Source organism: Saccoglossus kowalevskii, chromosome 17, assembly GCF_978046115.1.
Source record: "Saccoglossus kowalevskii chromosome 17, keSacKowa6.1, whole genome shotgun sequence".
Lineage (NCBI taxonomy): Eukaryota > Metazoa > Hemichordata > Enteropneusta > Harrimaniidae > Saccoglossus > Saccoglossus kowalevskii.
In genome coordinates this window covers 21,823,842-21,850,469 of record NC_140657.1, presented here as the reverse complement: position 1 = coordinate 21,850,469, position 26,628 = coordinate 21,823,842, and the positions used below count along the sequence as shown (strand labels likewise).

Below are 26,628 nucleotides of genomic sequence, written 5' to 3'. Positions count from 1 at the left end.
AAGCCACCACCAGATATCCATATTTTCCGTTAGAGGGGTCAATTTGAGCGTTCCTTGACCTAAAACAAGTTCAGAACTTCAAATACCAGACAACAAAACATTATAGCAATCCATGAAAAAATTAATCATCAACACTGTGCCAACAATATCCAGACATTACTGAATAATTCATTCGTACGAGATCATCACAAGTATGTTATTAAGCAACCTGATGTAGTGTACGGGCTTTTGTGATTTGCTTTAATTCCGCCCTACATACATCTGATACGACGCCTGTGTAAGTCCCGTTCCAATCTCCCGGAAGTAACAGCCGATCACAGCCCCCCCCCCTTTATACAGGCTGTCGGTTGCATACTTTTCAGTGTAGCGATACTCTACGGGAAATCTGTCTGTACATTATATTTTGCCCACTTGAATAAACCATTAATATAAAATTACTAGTATATTTTTATTTACAAAAGAAATTCCACAGCATTTTACAATTTTTGTCATTACATTGAATATTTTTTTCACTTTTTTTTCACCAACAAATGTGTAAACTTCCTGATACATCTTCGTCATCCAAGGTTCGTTTATTCAGTCATCGCTTCAATTTTACATCAAACACTGAGCATACTTATCTAGAATGGAAGCAAAAAAATAAGTAAATCGTAATGATTTACTGTAAACAGCTATAGTAAACAACAATGCAAACTGATTTTAAATAGTATAACGGTCACCGGCTCACGGCATTGACGCAGAAAATTTGAGCAAAAAATATTTCATGATCAATTGCGATGTGTTCCAAATAAAAAATATTTTATTCCAGTCCAAATCAGCTCAATTACTTTAATAAAGAATTATTGTATAATGTACAAAATGTTGATACATTTCGATGAATATTTACAGCTACGGCTTCAATACCGTAGGAGATTTTGGCCCGATCGTCAACAAAACATCACCCCCGTCTCCAGGGCAAGCGACTGAAAAATGACACCGGTGTTCAGTCCGGTGGAAACAAAATCGTCACTTCCAGAATAACTACGCAAAATAACGATCTAAACTCGAACCATTCGAGCCACAATATAAACATAAAAAAATGACTTAAGTTGCATTTGACAATCATAAACTTACAGAAAAGCCGTGTTTTTCCCGGTCGCTTATTTGAGTGTGTTTGCCACCTGACTCTGCCCGGGACGTCATCATGTGTGCAAAAGCCCGTACACTACATCAGATTTTAATCAGATTGGTTATCAAGGCGACAATTTGAAAGACATAAAACAGTTCTGCACATCAATGTATGTATATTTAAATCAGGCGCCTTTTATGTAATTGTAGTATACAAACGCATTTTATTTTGGTAAAACCCAGAATCAATACATGTTTAATTAAACATTAAATTAAACTGCTACGTTTCTTCATTTGAATGGTACCTACCTACGGCAGTTATTACCAGTTCATTTTCCATCTCTAACGCAAAGCAACAGAAAATATCGAAGGTACACAGTTATTGGATCGGACAAAGAACGCTGTTACTAGAGATGTGTACACGTACTGTATGGACAAGGAAACTATAATCTCGCACCGTGAATGGCAAAGGAAAGATTGAAATGTACTTATAAAAATAAGACTGACAAGTTGAAAAAAACATCAATATAAATAGCTTAACATCAACACAAAAACAAAATATAAACCGACAAACGTATTTTGAGTAGAACATCCATTCAATTATTTATCCGGAAATTAAGCGAATAGTAAGCTATTGTACGCTTTGTAATATCTGGGTTGAATGCAATAATGAATTAAGAAAACTTGGTGAACAAAATGTGTTTATATGATGATGCTGATATATATATAAATTATGAATTGTAGATATTGTGAATGTTCAGTTATCACTTTTTACCCTCACTGTGTTTAAAGATTTTTGATTTTGTTTGTTTACACATTTGTAATGTTTTTGGTTTTTTTAACCATGAAACATTAGAAATGATTGTGTTTTGAGGGAGGTGTTCTTTTGACAATCAATGAAATCATGTAGGGCATTTTAGGTTTTTGTCGGAACCTATTACCCTCGATACATTTAACCAGTTAAAAATATCGCAGACGTCGTTCACAATAAGCTATTCGTGGCCATAATAACGGAGATTAATGTAGTATTGCAGTAACTGACCAGGTAAAGAAGACTAGCTTGAAAAGTGGTGGCGCATACCATGTGATTGTTGTGAATTACGCAAATATTACTTACTGGTTCTACTTCCGAACATTAAATGATTAGCTTAGCCAAATTATTGACTCAAAAATATCTAAAACTAACGAATAATATTTTGTTAAATAAATGAGTAAATTTCAATCTATATTGTTAAATACTGTTTCAAACAGTATACATACCTAAAGTATTCACACATGAATGTGCAACTATTGAATACTTCCATTGGTTCTTTGTTGAAAACGGGTAAAGTGTCCTGATTTGTAGTAGTCTCTTTGCCAATGTAAATAATGATGAAATGAATGCATCCATGAAGTGAATGGAAGAACATGAATTGTTTGTATGCATTTCAATTAAACGGAAAAAAAAAACTACTGAGCCGATGGCGCAAAGTTAGGTGATTCAATGCCTGTCCTTCTATATACGACAGTTCATTGTTTTACTGGAAACGCAAAGCAGTGTAATGAATCCCATTGCATCACCGCCAAATTTATGAATGGATGAAAGTAATGACTTTCAATATTGAGAATTGTAAGAAATTTTAACTGTATTATCATTACTACCAAATACTCTCGACAGACACTTTTATTTTATAATTGTTTGAAAAGTCACAGTTGAGGCCGCCGACTGTTGAATGGATGTGACCAAACCTGCGACAACAAGCAAATTTACCTTACAGCGACACACCCACAATCACCAGCGAGTAAGGTAAATGATATTATGTTAAACACTAATCAAATACAACATACGCCATCATCGACACATTAACTGCTACACCAATGGCGACACTAACTGGGAGAACATCACCCAAATTAATTGGTAGTGTAACCACCCATCCTTCACCAAGACAATCGACAGAGAGACCGGCGATCCGAATTCTATTGAAAATACACTCAACAGATTGGAAAGCACTAAACGCTTTCTAGAAAAAATATTTCGTGATAGTTACAGTGGTACGGACAATTACACAATTAATTGAGTCATTGTGAAAACTGAAAGACGTTAGTTGTATCCATTTTCAGTGCCGAACATACTCTATCACGGACAAAGTAAGACAACTACATCAGAAGAAGATGGGTAGATATTGCCTGGGACATAAATAAATCCTTACAAATGACGAACCGTCACCAAACTAGAAAAACCCATATTATTTAGCCCTCACAGTATAGTTACATTCATAATGAGTAGAGAACTGGGTGCATTTGAACCGACCAAACATGCCATTTAAGCAAAACTAACAGAAAATACAATTGAAATAACGAAGAATAACGTATTTTATTCGACATGAGAAGGGGTTAACCAGGCTAAACAGCGCAATCTCATGTTGAGACCGTGTTTCAAGTTTGAAAATTGTGAAATGGAGTTATTCACAAAATTGCACGATTAATTAGGGAATCTACCAATGGCAAGGTTTATAATTACGATATTAAATCAATCGGTATAAAGTATCGTTCAAAAGAAAAGCTAGATATTATGAAACTATCCTCGCTCATTGATGTAAAATCTGATTTTGATTGAGCGTGGAAGATCGGTGTCAACAACGAACAGTACAATAATTTCACCGTCCCAATGCATGGTGTCAAACCTAGCGAGAGAGATTACATAAGCGAGAACATTGATAGAGAAAGGTTGTTATTGTGCGAGAAACTTACATGGGGACATTTCAGCGAAACTGGTGAGGTAAAACATTGGAAACGATTAAATTAATTTTGGTAAAAAAGACGACAGGTCATTAAACCTTTGTCTTCGCTGTACCTATTCGAATATATAAGGGCCACACAAAAGATACGACTATAACAGAAATCAGCTTGACGTGGCTTTCGAAAGAGCCCGGTATGTTTTTGACTGACTTTATCAATAGAAAGGGAAAACTTATTTCCATTCACTCTAGACGACCACTTGATTGTGGAAAAATCAAGAAATATGAAAATGTAAAACACAATGCGGTGCTGAAAAATGGTTGATTCAGTTTACCATATTATGAAATTTAACGATAACCTGTTTAAACAAGTATGTAAACAGAGTAAGCACGTGACTGAGGCGATAAATAGAACCAGATGTTTGAACGCGGAAGAAACATCAAAAGGAGCACCTCCATCGATCATTTAACTGCGGTTTTAGTGAAGTGGAAAATACCGGGGTGGAGTGCATGGAGATGTCTCCAAGATATAAATTACGCAGCTACTGGGTATTAGACTAAATTGCTATGACTATGGAAAACAAAAGTGGTCAAGTGTCTCAGCAAAGCTCATTAACGGTTATTAACTGTATCAAATTAAAGGTCTGGGAGATTGTAATAAACTGGATTTGTACGCTTTTCCCCGTCATTTCTTGTGGCAAATTCTACGGGTCAACGAAGTAACGGATAAGTTCACTAAAACAGCGTTGATAAATAATTTGGTGGAATTCAAGCAAACTCGTATATCTCTAATGTTACATATGCTTAATTTACGAACCGAAAACCTTACACCAGAAAAATTGATGAGAATAGTTAGTGGTTTTCAAGGCATCAATACCCATGATTCATTTGAACCAATCTGGAGAGTGGTTGCCAACGCAGTTCAAAACATTTCCCTCCAAGCATGTCAAAATGTAATATTTAAACATCGCTTGAGACGAAATTGTCTTTAAAACAATTGATAAGAGTAGATATTTTACAAACAACCAACCCACTCACTCAACATAGCTTTGGAATAAAAGTGTATCAGGACAAGATTCTGGATGTCAGATAGTCACAATTAAAACAATGGGAATTATAGTATTTTAGCTTAACCATGACTTGTTGAAGAAGAGTTGATAACAACTTTTTCAAGAACACAACCCTCCCAAAATCCAATCGATTTCAATCGAGTTGTGTTACAAGCTTCATTTATATATCAGTTCCTTACAACACTGTTTTAGTGACTGGTTACAACAACAAAACGTTATGACACGTGAAATTGAGACCGGGCAGCACTATGCAATTATATATTTCTGAGCTCTGATACGTTTTCACACCTCAGTAACCTTGTTACTGATCAATATTTACCAAAAATTTAAAAGTGACATAAAAAAGTAACAATTTAATTTGCTTTGGAGTGAACCCTTCAGAACGCGGTCTGTCACTGCCAACATGAAAATAAATCAATGTCAACGTGCTGAAATTGTCCACTATTACAACATCGTCGGGTATTTAAGGTATGTTCAACATTTTCTGTAAACGCGTCTATAGTCTCTACCGAAAAGTCCACGAATTCTTTTGTATTTGATGGGCGATCAATTACACTATCAGCTACTACAAGCATTAGCCTCAATGTTCTTCTTACCACGGCGAGAATAACCATTGACCGGGTTATCATAATAGTGATTTTATTAGAATGTTCTAGTAATCAGTGTACGCGCCAGTATGTGTGTGTCATCACACCAAATTTCAAACTGAGATAAGATAATCAATTCAAAATTTGTGTTAAGTAAATTATCATATACATTGTACGTACACACTGTATACCCGGTACCCTGTACACAGACACGCGTTAATTATAATGCCTGTCGACTGCTTCACCAGCGCGGCTGATATCGAAGAAGGCGCCATTCCACGCAGCATATAGATTCAGATTTCATTTGTTTATTGTACAGGTGTCCACTCTCGTCGAAGTGATTTACGTTTAACTAAAATACTAAACGGCAATATAAATGCTTATTGCGTGTTAGGTTAAATGTCTCATTCCTAGAAATAAATAAAACATTGTTGTCCATGTAATCATCTATATCACGATGTATGATACTTGATATACTGCTGGTTATTACTCTGTAAACTTTCGAATTTAGGCAGAGGGTTTTCAACCCGCCTATTCACATAGCTCATACCCGCCATATACTCCGGTCAGTCAAAATGACTACTTTGAACTGCAGGCATTAATCTGCGATTCAGCCAATGACGGAGAGAGAAATCTAGGTCAAGGAAAGCCCCGTGACCTCATATATTTTCTTCACGTCACGTCACACGTGACCGAGGTCAGGGGGTCAGCGCCATCTTGCCGCTTGTTTACTCTGTATCGTAGCGTTGGAAACTGACACAATGAAGCCCGACAAAAAGAGGTCATATGCGTAACTGAGTTTTTTGTAGGCGGTACAAACGACACGGGGCACGTAAAAGAAAAATGTTATTCTATGAGAAACCACGTCCTACTGTTAAGCGTAGTAACCACATATGGCGAAAAACGTATGAAATACACCCCCTCATATTTTGTACAATGTTTGTTCATGAAAATATAAAAAAATGGGAATTGTGAAGAAAACTTTCATTAATTTGCATTGGTAGGAAATACAATAAATTATCACCTGACACTGTGCACCATACAATTCATAGTGTCATTCATGATCTGAACACTAGAAGTACAAATTCTGTACTTCGAGAGTGGAGAAGGGTTTAATTAGAGCAAGAAAAAATTACAATGAGAGACTACAAAAGAAATTTACAAGAAGGTAAGATTTGGTTTATGGAACTTAGATAAACATAATCATTATGTTAAAGGAATGTAAAAGTCAATTTAAATTAGCCTGGAAATGTAAAATAATTTACCATACTTACATCAAGACAATAAAGAATACAATGCAGTTATTGAGGAATTATATTGTCATATTGACAGTTACGAAATAAATAAAATAATGAAGATTTCATTTAACATCACTTTTTTTTTCTTTCTTTTTTTATGCATGGTCTGCATGAATCAACAATTAGAATGTTTGATGGTTTTATTTATTCCTACACCAACCAATTATATTCTCATTTTACTACAATTGTATTAGTAGCGGCTTTGGCAGTGGATGTGACGAGATAATATTGAACAAATATTGCAAGTATGATTCTTGTTTGCCAGTTCGTGAGGCAGGTGATGGTAATTGTTTGTTCAATGTTTTTATGTGTGGCCTCAGTTGGGGGTTGAGTTGCTTGTATTTGAATTACAATGACTGGACATAGTTTTACCTGGGATAAGTTCAGTGTTGACCAGGATGCATCCAGTGAATAACAATTTGATTACTCCATTTATGGAAACTTATATAGTATAGCTATACATTTCCGAACTTCGAATGACATTAATAGTCTGAGAACACAGACTAAGAGTGCTTCTTGAACCAGTGGCGGATTCAGCACAATGCATTGGGGATGGGGAAGCTTCGCTTAACATGTACGGAGCGTGAATCCAGATGATATGAATGGTCATGCGTTGAGGGGGGAGGGGTGCCCTCGGATCTGTCACTGTCTTGAACTACATGCTCTTGCCGCCAAATCCATAGACAGTAACATTACTATGAATGCCGACAGTTTGGGTCGACAGCTTTAATTTTAGATAAGACCTTGCTGGCAAAGGCAGGTTTGTATTACCTCGAAATTACTGCATCGCAAGATAAAGAAAATATCACTCCCTGTTATTTTTGGAAGTAAAGTTATTTATGGACGATGGTCGGTGCGTTAGGTTGTCGTCCTGCCTGTTAATGGCCACAACCAAAATTTCTATGAATAAATAAAATCAAGATTACCAGAGCAACAAACACCGATAAACCGAAAGTCAGAATTTGAAAATAGCAAAAGTTACAGCTATACAAAGTAAACACTTTCACACGAAATTGCTAGTGATGTAATTCCACCAGTTTCCTGCAATGAGAAATCGAAGTTTTAAAAAATAATATTGTTGATACCCGCTCATCAGACCCAAATACAAACAACAAATGACTTCCGACAACCACTTCATATGTTAAATGTGCGGCAAAAAACAAACACATGTATGAACAGTCGTGCCTTTGTCGTGCTGACAGGGGAATGACCTTGCTGCAGATTTCATTCCAAAGTATAACACAACCATAACAGACAAATATGAATATTCAGCGGCACATTGATCATTAGACAAATTACAAAAACAAGAATATTGTAGAATAGACAAGAGTTACAGTTTTACAGAACGACATCCAATTCTGTGCATCAACGTCGTGTTCAACTATACAAGATACTTTTCGAGATATTCACAAAACCAATCCGCCAAACACACAGAACACAGCTTCAAATACAATTTTGGCAGAACTGAAGTAATAGAATGACACAGTTAAACAACAGTGGTTAACAGTGAACACACCATCTTCTTAATATAACTACATTGCTCAAACACTGCCTTGCTACCTGCTTTGTTAACAGACCACCTCACTCATGCAAAGGGATTTCCTCACGTGAAATTTAGGTGTTGGAGGGATGCGTTTGTTTGTTTGTTCGTTTTACTCAGAAATTGTATTTACGTTTATATAATATGGCGTATGTTGTGTTTTACATCTGTACATCTCACGAATATTGATCTTTGGTGTAGTCTCCCAAGCAGCATTTATAATAAAAAAAATGGAACGTATTCATAAGGAATTCATGAAGATTTTTTTTATTTAAATGAAATTGTTGGGTATCAGATCAAAAAATTGCGCGAGCACGAGTGTAATTTAAAAGAATGACCAACAGTGTGCCGTTATATCCTACAATGCGATAAATTTGAATGAATCAGCATACCGTTTTTTCTCGTGCACAGCACTAATTGTGTTAATTTACATGCATATAAAATGTACATTGTACGCTTTGGCATTTGTTCATGAATATTTAAATGCTCATCACTTGACACACCAATGACTGGTTTAGGTCATCGAAGATTACAGAGCAGAGCTGTTTATTATTGTCTGTCCGTCCAATTACATTTTCATCGTTTTCTTGAAAACTGCCCGCAATTGCTTTTATATTTGGTTTGTGTGACGATATTTTTAAACCAATAGTTTTGTCATGTTGAGTAAAAATGTATTTTATGACTTCAACCTAAAAACGACCATTGCAATTGATTTGATACCTTGTATGTAAGGTTCATGTACGTATAGGCTTTACCAATATGTGCAGCCAGTGTGTCATCTGTTTAAATTCATTTCATTTCAGTATTCATTGATTTTAATAGTTTTGCTAATTAATTAATTAAAATACCCAGCTATAAACAAATACAATGAAACCCGACATGATATATTTGTATTAATAGCAACTACTGTAATACTTTATTACGTTATTACAACTCCATTGCCACAAACAAACTGCTGGGAGCCCAGTGCAACTAATATTTATTGTATTTATTTTAAACATAAGCGTAATAGCAGTGTTCTCCCAAGAATGCAAACAGCGTGGCGGTAACGCTACGATACTTTGTTTTACCGTCGCACAAGTATCTGAAGAGGTGAATGAAGAGGTATCACACGTTCGCAAAATGTTTGTTTATAGTCGATTGAAACAACCTTTTACTGTTAAAAAATAATACTGTAGAACTGTCAGCCGTTTTTTTTTTTGTTTTTTACAAATAGGAATAAATCATGGTATCAAATAGCTGGAAAACTAATACAAAAAAATGGCCGCCAGTCCGCTATTTTGAATCAACATTGACGTAAATCAGTAAGCCACACACCAACGGAGGGTAAGTGATGTCGACGGTCTCGGTGCATCCCTAGAACCGAGAAACAATTGATGTCAGGTTAAAGGTTAACAGGACGAAAAACCAATAGATATATCTCCCATCTGCTTTAATTATTTGTGTGGCAAATTTAAACAACATGGGTTCAGGCATGCTCATGAAATGATGTCAGACAAATGCATGAACGGTGAACGTATGAACGGAACAAACACAAAAACATTGTTCCGGACTTCGTGCAACAGGGTCTAACAAGGAAATTGCCACATGCAGTGTTCTTTTTTTATCCTACAAAAATATTCAGATGAGCAAATAAAACTCTGTCAATGAAATATAAAGTGATCGGGCCGCTTGCACAAATATAAATCGTTAATTTTTAACTTAAAATCTGTCATTGACAGTCTGTTTTTGATAGACAATCCATGCGCCAATCAACTATGAAAGTTGTGTGTCTCTATTTTCACAATTCTTGTTTAAAATGTTCACCATACGTGCTCACGAAAAGCGTCGCCGTGGAAAAGGAATACAAATCCAGATAAATTAAAGTATGGTCACTGACAACACCAAATGAATAGATATTACGAATGCAATTGTTACTGATTTGTAATATTCAAAGGACTATTGACAGCTGTATTACGCAACTTCAAAATAGCGGAATGGCCACTGTGTGTTTTCCTGTTTGCAAACAATTGTGGTTTCATTGTTCCCTGGTTTAAATATGCGAAATATTTTTGATCTGCCTTTATTGTTGTTTGGTTCTACTTCGTATCTGAAGAGATGCATAATAGTAAGTTTTTCTGTTACATATGTGGATTTATTGCTTAACTTCTGGTTTATTAAATAATTTTGAAATTGATTTTATTGATATATTTCATTAAAGAATATTCAAAATAAATGTTGTATGCTGCTGCCCTCCATGTGTAGTTTCGGACACAGTTTTCTTTCTCATGATCTATAGGTGTATAAGATTGCAATTTCAAAAGCTGGTGGCTTTTTTGATACATTTTTGCAGATGAAGTGTGCATCGAATCATGACGGCCTCCAATGTAGAGATGCATTATTGTTTCCAAGAAGTAGTTTTCACTGGGAGGGAGGGAGAGCTAGCTTACACAGTTTGTCCAAGCCATGATTGTAATTATAATTTTCAGTCCGGTCCCATAATATAATGTCCAGGGTCAGTATTGATCAAATCAGTCCTGTATTTTCAATGAGATTTAATTAAATGAGATAAATGTGTTTATCTGTATACAGTGACTGCTTATTTTTGCACACAATGTCAATTCTGGGATGATGTACCAGAACATGTTAATTTGGTGATGTCATGTTCTCCAGACTATATTTTCAAAATAGCTTCTATTATTACACTTCGGTTACACTTCAGCTATTCCTTTTTCATGTTACCGTGGTTATGGCAACATTATACTCATTTGGTTTTATATTTATTGTCTTTGTCTGATTTGGTAACTTTGGTAGCTTCTTTGAAATAAAATTAATCTGATATTTAACGTTTATTTTTAATTTTATTTATCTACCCCCCCCCCTCAAGAATTCATGTCCCATGGTCTGATTAATTTAGCTCTGGCACTTGAGTATTATGTTTGAAATTTGAATCACTTCTAGTTTATGCATGCATGATGATGGGGAAGGTTGCAATCACAATGCATGCTGGGATTTGTGTGTGTAAAATGTGATTTTATGTCTGTAGTAAACTTTGTTGAATTTCTCTGTCTTTATACATTTTATCGTAAATTGTGTCCTAATTTCCATTATATTTAAGTTGATAATGCATGCTGGAAAATTAGTAGAATACTCCACTCCCCAATCATTTGTATGTTAGAATATATGTGCACATTGCATGCTGGGATTTATTTTGACTGAAATTGGTTTGTTTCTGTTGTTCGAGGCACTGGTCATAAGTATTTTTATTTCAAAGCTGTTCTTGTTCTCAAATCCATTCTTGTTCTATTTACGTGGTAAAAGTTATATAGAATAGAAATGTGTGTCGTACAAATAATATTTCGATTCATGTTCCACAGTAGCAATTGTCTGGTTACGATCACTCGGTGATTGTAGGTTCCAACATACGCATACGTTCGATTCTGAGAACAAGTTAACTTTAATCCCTTTATCCACGGCTGCGTGGCAGTAATACTAATTATTGAACTTGGATTGAGGTAATGTATTGTAACCCTGCAACTGTTAACTCGAGAAAATGTGTAAGGTTGATAAACCTTCAGCAAGCACGGCCGCCATTTTGAAAAGTTAAACTGTAATATCGGTAATATATTTGGACGCATTCAATGACCTAATGGTAATATAACACATTATAATATATATCACAATTGCTGACGTAACTGGGTGTAGTCGCAAATACACATTTTGTACTAGACCAATAGTTTTGTAGATATAATGCACTTGTGCTTAAATGCAATAATACGATTACAAACATGATCTCAGTAGATGACTTCAGTGTCACTTGCTGTTTGATGTAGTTATTAGATTTCATATGGAAAACCTTAGCTTATATGACGCAGATTGATATATGGCATGCCATACCACGTGTGAAGCCATCTTTGCCAGCCAAGGAACGTTTGTTTCGGGTCTCCCCTCCAAACTAACCCTTGGCAGATTGAACCGCTACAGTGTGTATTTGGTAGGCGCCCTTAACGACAAGAAGGGGAGATGCGACAAAAATATCAGCCAATCAGCTATCTTGTATCAAATTACAGTAGAGAGTTTTTTTCTTTTAAATGGAGACCAAAGAAAAACAGATCAAGCAGTTTTTCAAAATAAAAAGCCTCACCGATCAACAAAACCATGCAATTGAGGCATTACTAGCTGTAATGAGGACAGGGAGTGACAAATCACGAAAATTGTGCAACAGTTCAACTCTTGAATTATTAGTCGAGAGGAGTTTCTGAGATTTTCTTTCAGAGTTGACAGTTTCATTACTTTGTTGAAACATGGTCGACATAAATATTTGTCACTTTGCTGACGAAGTATGCCACAAACAGCCTTCCACGTTGGCTGGGTGAAAAAATGCAGCGCCGTTTTTTGGGGTTTAGCAAACACCCTCTACACGCACGGTTACTAGAAGAAGTAACCGTGCTACATGTCGCCATTTCCGACATTTTGTTTTTAGTTTACCGCGCAATGTTACACAGCGTCTGATTAGGCGCCTTTCCAACAGAGGCATCCAATCAAACTTGGCCATTTGTTTAACATAAAACACACGTTTACCCAAGCTGATCCAGCACGGGTTGGTGGAGTCTGCAATAAGTCGGGACCAACAAGCAGACGATGATGTGGTGCAAGATGTGATCACTCTTCGAAACATCTGACATCCCTTCATGTGTGTCATACATATATCTTTGTCTTACTGTTTGACGATGTTATATCTTGTCTTGTACTTGTCATTTTGTTCTGGTGTATTGTTTTGTATTTCCGCAGTATTTTCGAAATAACTGATGTGTGATAAAATCGCATAGCATATTCCAAAAAAATAATGAAATTTCATTGTTGGATTACTTCAACTAAGCTTCTCACCACAACAAGTAGATCTGATGACATCAATGACATCTTACTAGTCTTTCCTTGAACGAATTTTCAACACATTTGATCAACCCTCGAACAAAAAATAATAGTATGCTAATAATCAAATATTATGCACTGCTAAAACTATTTTCATTGCTAATATGCACAAGGAACAAATTATTATTAACTATTTGGGACATGTATTATATAAGCACTAGCTGTTTCTCCAATGAAGCATTGGTATGTATGACATTTCTGTTACTGTTCAATTCCAAATTGTTTCTCTGGGTACAACAAGAACACAACACGTGTATCGATTCATGTAACCAATATTTAATCCCAAGTCGTAAAAGAAATTTCAGCAGAGCTTATGAATACATACAGTCATTGGCTTAGTCAAGTGATTAATTTTTCTAAAACATGAACAAAACGTTCGGTTAACGCTGCTGTACAGCTTTATTGTTGGCAAATTGCAGAACATTTGAACCAAGTGCTCTAAGAAACTATCCAGTAGAGCATAATTAATGGAATATTCAGTTTTGAATAAACAATACCAAAAAGATGTACAGCATCCTTAACCACATTTGCAACCACACTTCTCCACGTTTCCTGATTACTGAAACTAGGATTGTGGGTACTTATGTTAATATCTAAGGTCCAACAAGACTATATTGCTTGATAAAATGAAAGTATAGAGACTAGAATAATGTGAACTCGTGTTAAATATAAAATAATGGTATTCCCACAAAAAACAGAGAATTGAATCATAGGCTCAGCCAATTTTGTTCAGCTTTGCAAACATATATTCATACTCGCATATTCTGTAGAAATAAACAAATTGAATAAAGCAACTATATATAGCAGTCACCTTCGTCATCTCCATACCAACAGTCATCATAACCATCACAAACATACCAATAATCAATACAACTTCCATCATAACATTCATATTCCCATGACTCACAATTACAGTCATATTCGTCTTCCCCGTGCCAACAGTCATCATAACCATCACAAACATACCAATAATCAATACAACTTCCATCATAACATTCATATTCCCATGACTCACAATAACAGTCATATTCGTCTTCCCCATACCAACAGTCATCATAACCATCACAAACATTCCAATAATCAATACAATTTCCGTCATAACATTCATATTCCCATGACTCACAATAACAGTTATATTCGTCTTCTCCATACCAACAATCATAATCACCATCACATACATACCAGTAATCAATACAACTTCCATCATAACATTCATATTCCCATGACTCACAATGACAGTCATATTCGTCTTCCCCATACCAACAGTCATCATAACCATCACAAACATTCCAATAATCAATACAATTTCCATCATAACATTCATATTCCCATGAATCACAATAACAGTAATCTTCGTCTTCTCCATACCAACAATCATAATCACCATCACATACATACCAATAATCAATACAACTTCCATCATAACATTCATATTCCCATGACTCACAATTACAGTCATATTCGTCTTCCCCGTACCAACAGTCATCATAACCATCACAAACATACCAATAATCAATACAACTTCCATCATAACATTCATATTCCCATGACTCACAATAACAGTCATATTCGTCTTCCCCATACCAACAGTCATCATAACCATCACAAACATTCCAATAATCAATACAATTTCCGTAATAACATTCATATTCCCATGACTCACAATAACAGTTATATTCGTCTTCTCCATACCAACAATCATAATCACCATCACATACATACCAGTAATCAATACAACTTCCATCATAACATTCATATTCCCATGACTCACAATAACAGTCATATTCGTCTTCCCCATACCAACAGTCATCATAACCATCACAAACATTCCAATAATCAATACAATTTCCATCATAACATTCATATTCCCATGAATCACAATAACAGTAATCTTCGTCTTCTCCATACCAACAATCATAATCACCATCACAAACCCAGTAGTCGGGAATACATGTTCCATCCCAACATTGATAATCGTAATAGTCACACCCATCACAGTAATCTTCGTCTTCTCCATACCAACAATCATAATCACCATCACAAACCCAGTAGTCGGGAATACATGTTCCATCCCAACATTGATAATCGTAATAGTCACACCCATCACAGTAATCTTCGTCTTCTCCATACCAACAATCATAATCACCATCACAAACCCAGTAGTCGGGAATACATGTTCCATCCCAACATTCATATTCCCATGACTCACACCAACAGTATTCTTCGTCTTCTCCATACCAGCAGTCATCATAGCCATCACAAACCCAGTAGTCGGGAATACATGTTCTATCCCAACATTGATATTCGTCATAGTAACACCAATCACAGTAATCTTCGTCTTCTCCATACCAACAATCGTAATCACCATCACAAACCCAGTAGTCGGGAATACATGTTCCATCCCAACATTCATATTCCCATGACTCACACCAACAGTATTCTTCGTCTTCTCCATACCAGCAGTCATCATAGCCATCACAAACCCAGTAGTCGGGAATACATGTTCTATCCCAACATTGATATTCGTCATAGTAACACCCATCACAGTAATCTTCGTCTTCTCCATACCAACAATCGTAATCACCATCACAAACCCAGTAGTCGGGAATACATGTTCCATCCCAACATTGATATTCGTCATAGTCACACCAACCACAGTAATCTTCGTCTTCTCCATACCAACAATCATAATCACCATCACATACATACCAGTAATCAATACAACTTCCATCCCAACATTCATATTCCCATGAACCACAATAACAGTAATCTTCGTCTTCTCCATACCAACAATCATAATCACCATCACAAACCCAGGTGTATGGAATGCAAGAACCGTCCCAGCATTCATATTCATCATACGAACAGTAGTCAACCCAGCAGAATTCATCGGATCCATCTGCACAATCGAACCAGCCATCACATGTGTAGTAGTCTGGGATACAGCTGCCATCCGAACACTGGTAATACCCATCCCCACATGCTGCACAACAACCACACTGCATGATGATAGTTGCTGTGAATAAATGACAGATAATTAACAATAATACTACTAAAGGCAAACATTATGAATGACTAGACTGTAATGTCTAGAATGACATCACTGAAATGTTCGTGATATATGCGCCATGTAAGTAGAAATCAATTGTACCTGAAATATTTGAAAAAACTATTGTATGATCATTGTATTTTCAAACACGGAATATTGTTCTACTGTCCAGGCTTGTATCACGCCCTCCGATCATTAGCATGACATCAGCATTAATAATTGCCATTATGTTTGTGACATAACTCACTTTGATCCTTTGTTTGGAGGTTAGCTTCTGAATCAGTTCTCAGTCCTAGATCAGTACTCCATCGTGGCTATAAAAAAAAGTTATGAAAATATCAATTTATTGTTTATCAATTATATATTGTCATTTTGATGTATGATATACATCACAATATGCCTTGCATCTGTACACGTTACTGGTAAGCGACTCAATTATTGGAAACGAATTATAAATATGGAGTTGGTTACATCACCTCAGCAAAAATGTACACAATACTTATAGCAAAAAACTTACACAGTACACTGTACTACTCCTGTACTACTCTCCTAATACACAAAATCATATTGCAAATATACACATGCAAAGTATAATCTCAAAAATATAACCCTGAACTGAATATATTCACACTACAGGTGTTGAATAAACGGGGAAACCCAATACAATACGCGGCGGGAATGTGTTTGAACAACAAACGTTTTTTAAATGAAAGGCTGTTTATAGCAGCTCAGTCGACATTGCATACGCGAGTATGTACCATTCTAAAAGATGATAGACTACTTGAGTCCAATTTCCTGTACATTCATATTTCGATATGACTATTAATATTGAAGAGGAAACAACATTTATATATTTTTAATAACAAATGATGAAAAATTACATACCATCAACGTTTCTTTTCCTACGAATTTTGTCGATCTTGCAGGCCGCTGGACATCTTGTCTACCTCGATCGGCCAAAGCAACTGTAAGCTGAAGGAACGTCACTGCTACAAGGCAACACGTAATACGGAATTTACGACTCATTGCGAACAAATGCAAAAAGCAGCATGATAAGATCTGGTCGACTACAGCGTATATATTACCGCCAATATCAATAGTATCGAGACATTTTTGAAAATATAAATTACAGACAAATATTTGCGTACAAAGATTAATGCTCATTACAAATTGCGAGTTCCGGACATTTAATTATTTAAATTGTGTAATATTCAATTAAGAAGAATTATATAAGCAAGGACTACAAGTAGCAACACGCAATAAATATTGTGTTTATTCTCCTAGTATTAATCAGTTTACCCACATTTTGTGAAAACGGTTACTGTATTTAATATATTTTGCAATAGAACAAAGCTGTCGTGCTAATTCTTTATCAGGTGTTTTTCCTTTCATTCCACATCATACATAGCATTTAGTCAAAATGAAAAATCATGTTTAGTCTTAATTCAGTAAAGTTATATTATTGTTTGTATTTGTCCGGGATTCAGCTTATGCATTGGCAACACGTCACTGTGGGACCGTATGAATTACGTGCTACGGTGGCGAGGTGCTTGGCGTGCTCACAAGTTTGAATTTAAAGTATTTTGGATAGCCTGTAATTGCTTTTAATCCCACAAAATGCCTGTCTCTGCTTTTGAACAGAATGGTTCCACAAACAATCTTAGTGGTGCAGTGGACCACGAATACGAGGCCTATATACATACGTATCTGTACATGTGTCTATTATGGTGATATATGTGAGTGCATATGTTGAGCTATAATAGTGGTAAATGTGAGTGCATATGTTGAGCTATAATAGTGGTATATGTGGTTGCATATGTTGAGCTATAATAGTGGTATATGTGAATGCATATGTTGAGCTATTATGGTGACATATGTGAGTGCATATGTTGAGCTATTATGGTGGTATACGTGAGTGCATATGTTGAGCTATTATGGTGGTATACGCGAGTGCATATGTTGAGCTATTATGGCAGTATATGTGAGTGCATATGTTGAGCTATTATGGTGGTATACGTGAGTGCATATGTTGAGCTATTATGGTGGTACACGTGAGTGCATATGTTGAGCTATTATGGCAGTATATGCGAGTGCATATGTTGAGCTATTATGGTGGTATACATGAGTGCATATGTTGAGCTATTATGGTGGTATATGTGAGCGCATATGTTGAGCTATAATAGTGGTATATGAGAGTGCATATGTTGAGCTATTGTGGTGGTATATGTGGTTGCATATGTTGAGCTGCCATGGTGGTATATGTGAGTGCATATGTTGAGCTATTGTGGTGATATATGTGGTTGCATATGTTGAGCTGCCATGGTGGTATATGTTGGTGCATATGTTGAGCTATTGTGGTGATATATGTGGTTGCATATGTTGAGCTGCCATGGTGGTATATGTGAGTGCATATGTTGAGCTATTGTGGTGGTATATGTAGGTGCATATGTTGAGCTATCATGGTGGTATATGTGAGAGCATATGCTGACCTATTATGGTGGTTTATGTGGGTGAATATGTTGAGTTATTATGGTGGTATACGTGAATGCATATGTTGAGCTATTATGGTGGGATACGTGAATGCATATGTTGAGCTATTATGGTGGTATACGCGAGTGCATATGTTGAGCTATTATGGCAGTATATGTGAGTGCATATGTTGAGCTATTATGGTGGTATACGTGAGTGCATATGTTGAGCTATTATGGTGGTATATGTGAGTGCATATGTTGAGCTAGAATGGTGGTATATTTGAGTGCATGTGTTGAGCTATTTTGGTGGTATATGTGAGTGCATATGTTGAGCTAGAATGGTGGTAAATGTGAGTGCATATGTTGAGCTATAATAGTGGTATATGTGGTTGCATATGTTGAGCTATAATAGTGGTATATGTGAATGCATATGTTGAGCTATTATGGTGACATATGTGAGTGCATATGTTGAGCTATTATGGTGGTATATGTGAGTGCATATGTTGAGCTATAATAGTGGTATATGTGAGTGCATATGTTGAGCTATTATGGTGGTACACGTGAGTGCATATGTTGAGCTATTATGGCAGTATACGCGAGTGCATATGTTGAGCTATTATGGTGGTATACATGAGTGCATATGTTGAGCTATTATGGTGGTATATGTGAGCGCATATGTTGAGCTATAATAGTGGTATATGTGAGTGCATATGTTGAGCTATTGTGGTGGTATATGTGGTTGCATATGTTGAGCTGCCATGGTGGTATATGTGAGTGCATATGTTGAGCTATTGTGGTGGTATATGTAGGTGCATATGTTGAGCTATCATGGTGGTATATGTGAGAGCATATGTTGACCTATTATGGTGGTTTATGTGGGTGAATATGTTGAGTTATTATGGTGGTATACGTGAATGCATATGTTGAGCTATTATGGTGGTATACGTGAGTGCATATGTTGAGCTATTATGGTGGTATACGCGAGTGCATATGTTGAGCTATTATGGCAGTATACGCGAGTGCATATGTTGAGCTATTATGGTGGTATACGTGAGTGCATATGTTGAGCTATCATGGTGGTATATGTGAGTGCATATGTTGAGCTATAATGGTGGTATATGTGATTGCATATGTTGAGCTATTGTGGTGGTATATGTGGGTGCATATGTTGAGCTATCATGGTGGTATATGTGAGAGCATATGTTGATCTATTATGGTGGTTCATGTGGGTGAATATGTTGAGCTATTATGGTTATACATTTGAGTGCATATGTTGAGCTATTATGGTGGTATACGTGAGTGCATATGTTGAGCAATTATGGTGGTTTATGTGGGTTAATATGTTGAGCTATTATGGTGGTATATGCCAGTGCATATGTTGAGCTATTATGGTGGTTTATGTGGGTTAATATGTTGAGCTATTATGGTGATATATTTGAGTGCATATGTTGAGCTATAATGGTGGTATATGTCAGTGCATATGTTAAGCTATAATGGTGGTATACATGAATGCATATGTTGAGCTATTATGGTGGTATACGTGAATGCATATGTTGAGCTATAATGTTGGTATATGTCAGTGCATATGTTGAGCTATTATGGTGGTATACGTGAATTCATATGTTGAGCTATAATGGTGGTATATGTGAGTGCATATGTTGAGCTATTATGGTGGTATACGTGAATGCATATGTTGAGCTATTATGGTGGTATACGTTAATGCATATGTTGAGCTATCATGGTGGTATACGTGAATGCATATGTTGAATTATTATGGTGGTATACGTGAGTGCATATTGGTATACGTGAGTGCATATGTTGAGCTATTATGGTGGTATACGTGAGTGCATATGTTGAGCTATTATGGTGGTATACGTGAGTGCATATTTTGAGCTATTATGATGGTATGTGTGAGTGCATATGTTGAGCTATAATGGTGGTATATGTGAGTGCATATGTTGAGCTATTATGGCAGTATACGCGAGTACATATGTTGAGCTATTATGGTGGTATATGTGAGTGCATGTGTTTTGCTATTATGGTGGTATATGTGAATGCATGTGTTGAGCTATAATGGTGGTATATGTGAGTGCATATGTTGAGCTATTGTGGTGGTATATGTGGTTGCATATGTTGAGCTGTCATGGTGGTATATGTGAGTGCATATGTTGAGCTATTGTGGTGGTATATGTGAGTGCATATGTTGAGCTATTGTGGTGGTATATGTGAGAGCATATGTTGACCAATTATGGTGGTATATGTGAGTGCATATGTTAAGCTATTATGGTGGTTTGTGCGAGTGCATATGTTGAGCTATCATGGTGGTATATGTGAGTGCATATGTGGAGATATTGTGGTGGTATATGTGGGTACATATGTTGAGCTATTATGGTGGTATATGTGGGTGCATATGTTGAGCTATCATGGTGGTATATGTTGGTGCATATGTTGAGCTATTGTGGTGGTATATGTTGTTGCATATGTTGAGCTATTATGGTGGTTTGTGTGAGTGCATATGTTGAGCTATCATGGTGGTATATGTGAGTGCATATGTGGAGATATTGTGGTGGTATATGTGGGTACATATGTTGAGCTATTATGGTGGTATATGTGGGTGCATATGTTGAGCTATCATGGTGGTATATGTGAGTGCATATGTTGAGCTATTGTGGTGGTATATGTGGGTGCATATGTTGAGCTATCATGGTGGTATATGTGAGTGCATATGTTGAGCTATAATGGTGGTATACGTGAGTGCATATGTTGAGCTATCATGGTGGTATATGTGAGTGCATATGTTGAGCTATTGTGGTGGTATATGTGAGAGCATATGTTGACCAATTATGGTGGTATATGTGGGTGCATATGTTGAGCTATAATAGTGGTTTATGTGAGTGCATATGTTGAGCTATAATGATGGTATATGTTGGTGCATATGTTGAGCTATTGTGGTGGTATATGTTGTTGCATATGTTGAGCTATTATGGTGGTTTGTGTGAGTGCATATGTTGAGCTATCATGGTGGTATATGTGAGTGCATATGTGGAGATATTGTGGTGGTATATGTGGGTACATATGTTGAGCTATTATGGTGGTATATGTGGGTGCATATGTTGAGCTATCATGGTGGTATATGTGAGTGCATATGTGGAGATATTGTGGTGGTATATGTGGGTGCATATGTTGAGCTATCATGGTGGTATATGTGAGTGCATATGTTGAGCTATAATGGTGGTATACGTGAGTGCATATGTTGAGCAATTATGGTGGTATATGTGGGTGCATGTGTTGAGCTATTATGGTGGTATACGTGAGTGCATATGTTGAGCTATTATGGTGGTATACGTGAGTGCATATTTTGAGCTATTATGATGGTATGTGTGAGTGCATATGTTGAGCTATAATGGTGGTATATGTGAGTGCATGTGTTTTGCTATTATGGTGGTATACGTGAGTGCATATTGGTATATGTGAATGCATGTGTTGAGCTATAATGATGGTATATGTTGGTGCATATGTTGAGCTATTGTGGTGGTATATGTGGTTGCATATGTTGAGCTATAATAGTGGTATATGTGAATGCATATGTTGAGCTATCATGGTGGTATATGTGAATGCATATGTTGAGCTATCATGGTGGTATATGTGAGTGCATATGTTGAGCTATTGTGGTGGTATATGTGAGAGCATATGTTGACCAATTATGGTGGTATATGTGGGTGCATATGTTGAGCTATAATAGTGGTTTATGTGAGTGCATATGTTGAGCTATAATGATGGTATATGTTGGTGCATATGTTGAGCTATTGTGGTGGTATATGTTGTTGCATATGTTGAGCTATTATGGTGGTTTGTGTGAGTGCATATGTTGAGCTATCATGGTGGTATATGTGAGTGCATATGTGGAGATATTGTGGTGGTATATGTGGGTACATATGTTGAGCTATTATGGTGGTATATGTGGGTGCATATGTTGAGCTATCATGGTGGTATATGTGAGTGCATATGTGGAGATATTGTGGTGGTATATGTGGGTGCATATGTTGAGCTATCATGGTGGTATATGTGAGTGCATATGTTGAGCTATAATGGTGGTATATGTGAGTGCATATGTTGAGCAATTATGGTGGTATATGTGGGTGCATGTGTTGAGCTATTATGGTGGTATATGAGTGCATATGTTGAGCTATTAAGGTGGCATATGTGAGTGCATGTGTTGAACAATTATGGTGCTATATGTGAGAGCATATGTTGAGCTATTATGGTGGTTTATGTGGGTTAATATGTTGAGCTATTATGGTGATATATTTGAGTGCATATGTTGAGCTATAATGGTGGTATATGTGAGTGCATATGTTAAGCTATTATGGTGGTTTGTGTGAGTGCATATGTTGAGTTATTATGGTGGTACACGAGAGTGCATATGTTGAGTTATTATGGTGGTACACGAGAGTGCATATGTTGAGCTATTATGGTTGGCTATACTTATATTGTTGTAACCAAGGATAGACGAGAGGCGATCTTCTCCAATCCATGCACTGCTGCTTGCTGAACGTTGTACCTTTTACGATGAATCACAGAGTCAAACATACAATATAGCGCTAGATTGAAGTACTCCCATGTCGCCTGTACGACATCGGTGAATGATATTCCAAGTCTGTCCTCAGTGCATAATAATATAATCGGCTACCTCCACTTATCAAACCATGTTCCCATTGCTAAATGTTAAGTCACTCACCCAGCTTAATCCTAACCAACCCAACACGCTCGCCTCATTAGTGTTTAGCTATTATTTTCAAAGCTTCGATTGAGTTAGGTTGGTTGTCTTGCAGACTCGTCTATTTCATCAAAGTACAAGAAATTGTCGTATGCTGGGATCATACTATTCTACGCTCGTACATATCTTTTTGACTCTTCGTCGTATGGTTAATTATCTAAAGAAAATGCTAAATTGCTCCATGTTAAATCACAATCAAACTGCCTATTCACACTGCCTATTAGCCTTATGGTTTTCACGCTCAACTCAAATCTCAGATTAATTATTCATTTAGTAAACTGTCTCAATTAGTGTAACGTGACTTCGCAAAAATAGCATAAACAAGTATTAATCGAAATGTACATACATTTTATCATACACAATTAGAAAACCACACTCACCATCTTACCCTAAATTGCACCGAAAATACCGAATAAAACAATATGCTTTTCAAATTCAGGTCACCAGTTGATACCAAAGCCTAAATCGTTAATACACACAGGGAAACAGAAAATCTCGAACATTTAATCAAATAAAGTCGTATTCACACAATACACTGTAACGGAACAGGCTTGGATATGGAGGTGGATGTTATGAAATTCCACACACAAAAAGGTTAATTAGTCGCTTCATTCTCTGCTCAACAAAATCAAGCGTAATTATATCCATGATGGATTTTAAGTTTTGACCTAAATAAGCCGGAAGTTTGTTTATTTAAATATACTATTGTTTTAGTGGTCAGTAACAAAATACGCCAGAACGTCGTGTAAACTAGTGTACAACTTATGCAAAATCAGGAAGAAAGGAATTAATAGAATTAAAGCCAATCAGAATATAAGCGTAACACAATGTAATGCAATTTCAAAAGAAGCAAACAAAACAGAACGCGATCAGATATAGATATAAATCGGGAGTCAACAATTAACACAACTCCTATGTATTAAAGCTGTTTTAAATTGAGTTTGGGGCCACCTGGAGAGGACATTAATGAGAATTTGTTTTTATGTTTTCTCTCGCAAAAAATATTGATTGTATCGAAATTTATTATGAAATACATCAAACGCAAGGTATTTTACGTAAAATCATAATAACAAATCAGATTTATACTTTTCGAGATGTTTTTTTCCGATTTTCAGATATTTTTTCTAAGTTACTGAAATTGTTATACACTATGTCCAATCCCAGAGTGTTATCACAAGCTACTTTTATCTTTAATATAAAACTGCATTTTTTTAATTGCAAACAAAATTAATGTTTGTTTTTTTAAATATTGCTATTAACAAACCACACGTCATATATGCATATTATGAGCCTGGGCGAAAAAAATAGTGTCGCAGCCCAATAGTGTATACACTTATGTGCAATGCTTGGCAAGATTGATGTTATTGTTCATTATAAAAAAGCAGAACAATATTACCATTCTCTTGTCACCTATTTATACATGTAGAACTTCCCGAACACTTATTATCGATTTAAGTGTTGAAATATATCTTATTAAGATCAATCATTTTATTAATTTACAATTCAAATTGATTATTAAATGGCAGTGTTAAATGTTTCAAGGATTACGCATCCATTTTTTAAATTCCGCATCAAATTGCTAAATCGTCACGAAATACATAGCTTATTAAAGATTTGTTCGGTCTTAAATGAAACGACATGCGCACATTTGCTACACTATTCATTTTCCGGACTATTGCTACTAAACCAAAAAAAAGTGTGAGAAAAAAAAGTTAGCACACGTATCTTCTGAAGACATAATATTATCAATGTGATCGATAATTCATCAATATACACGTACATGTCTATTGTTAAACACGCTTGGTGTATTCAAACGTTTCAGTTGAATGATGTGACTACTCGAAACGATTGATATGTAGCTACATGCTAAACATTTTCATTATTGGAAGATGTGGGGTGTCTTTACGGTTTTTGTGACTTTGACACCTAATTTCATAGTTAACTAAACATAACTCATTGTTAGCATACAATGTGACGGTTTACAGATACACAAGACAACCCTCAAATAAAGCTGTCGACCTTCTGCTGGCTTCCATTAATACTAATCCAACACCTTTTATTCAATCTATTTAATTGTTTTAGATAAACAATAGTAATAAATCAGTGTATGATTTCAACATTTGTAGATACACTCCCCGTAGTGTTACAGTTTATAATGTACCCTTAAAAGTGGAAGTCTCTCTCATTCACAGATGATTGATGCAGTAATTCTTTGTATATACGAATTTTTCAAATTAAAATATTTTCCTTTGGTATATTATACCGGTGTATGTATCTATTTAAATAATGTTAGAGAAATCCTATTTAAAAAAAAAATCTATCCCTTTTATTAAAGCATGGTGCATAATATTTTGTGTTAATGTATTGGGTAATAGAAGATATAAATCGGATACTACTAATCAGTAAGCTATACACGTATTGTAATAATATTTGTTAAATGAGCACTGACTAAAGAATCTATTAGATACTAAAGCTAGAATGATGGAATGCGTGTGTGTAAACAGTCAAGACAAAATCAACATGTCAAACCGAAACTGTACGGCCAAGAAAACTCAGTGCCGATAGATAATCAAAATTTATATTAGGTTTTCATTTTAGGGATACTTTAGGTCAAACACGTCATGTATTTAACAACTTCAATACATAATTTCATATTTTAACATTTTTAATAATGTATGCTCTTTATTTTGAATATTTTCCCTATTTTTGTCTACAAATAATAAAGTAATAAAAATGATATAAGCTGGAGGCAGATTACGTATTATAGAGGTACTTGTATTTAAAGAAATTCTGGGAGGGCCAACATGCGACAAGGTGTTTCATACATTAGATACATTAAGAGCGCGTATGGGGCTCGTCATTTAAAGGTGTGTTTGAGTGTTCTTATATTGTTAGATACTACTGATACCTATTATAAATATTTGCACATAAATGGTCAAAACTATTAGAAATAAAATTTTTCCAAAATTGCATGTTGTTGAAAGTATCAAATTTGCGCAGTTTAACTTTTGTAGAACAAGCGTTGCATCCTTAGATACCCTTCTGATTAGAAACGTATGTCTTAATGAACAGTGAATTTAGACTTCTATTAACTCAATGTT

The 26,628-nt window shown here is 35.8% G+C and overlaps 1 protein-coding gene and 1 long non-coding RNA gene across 2 annotated transcripts; both read right to left on the bottom strand.

Annotated features, from left to right (window-relative positions):
* Positions 1-434: 434 nt before the first annotated feature.
* On the bottom strand, positions 435-1,202 carry LOC144355798 (uncharacterized). The gene is made up of 2 exons (XR_013421300.2): positions 1,114-1,202; positions 435-620 (listed from the first exon to the last, which is right to left on the bottom strand). It is a non-coding gene; the product is annotated as an uncharacterized LOC144355798 (long non-coding RNA).
* A 12,284-nt stretch (positions 1,203-13,486) lies between these two features.
* LOC146732750 (uncharacterized) lies at positions 13,487-17,355 on the bottom strand. The gene is made up of 3 exons (XM_085492251.1): positions 17,165-17,355; positions 16,527-16,593; positions 13,487-16,246 (listed from the first exon to the last, which is right to left on the bottom strand). Exons 1-3 carry the CDS (start codon positions 17,303-17,305, stop codon positions 14,025-14,027), a joined length of 2,430 nt encoding a protein of 809 aa, XP_085348377.1. The 5' UTR covers positions 17,306-17,355; the 3' UTR covers positions 13,487-14,024.
* Between the last annotated feature and the right edge of the window lie 9,273 nt (positions 17,356-26,628).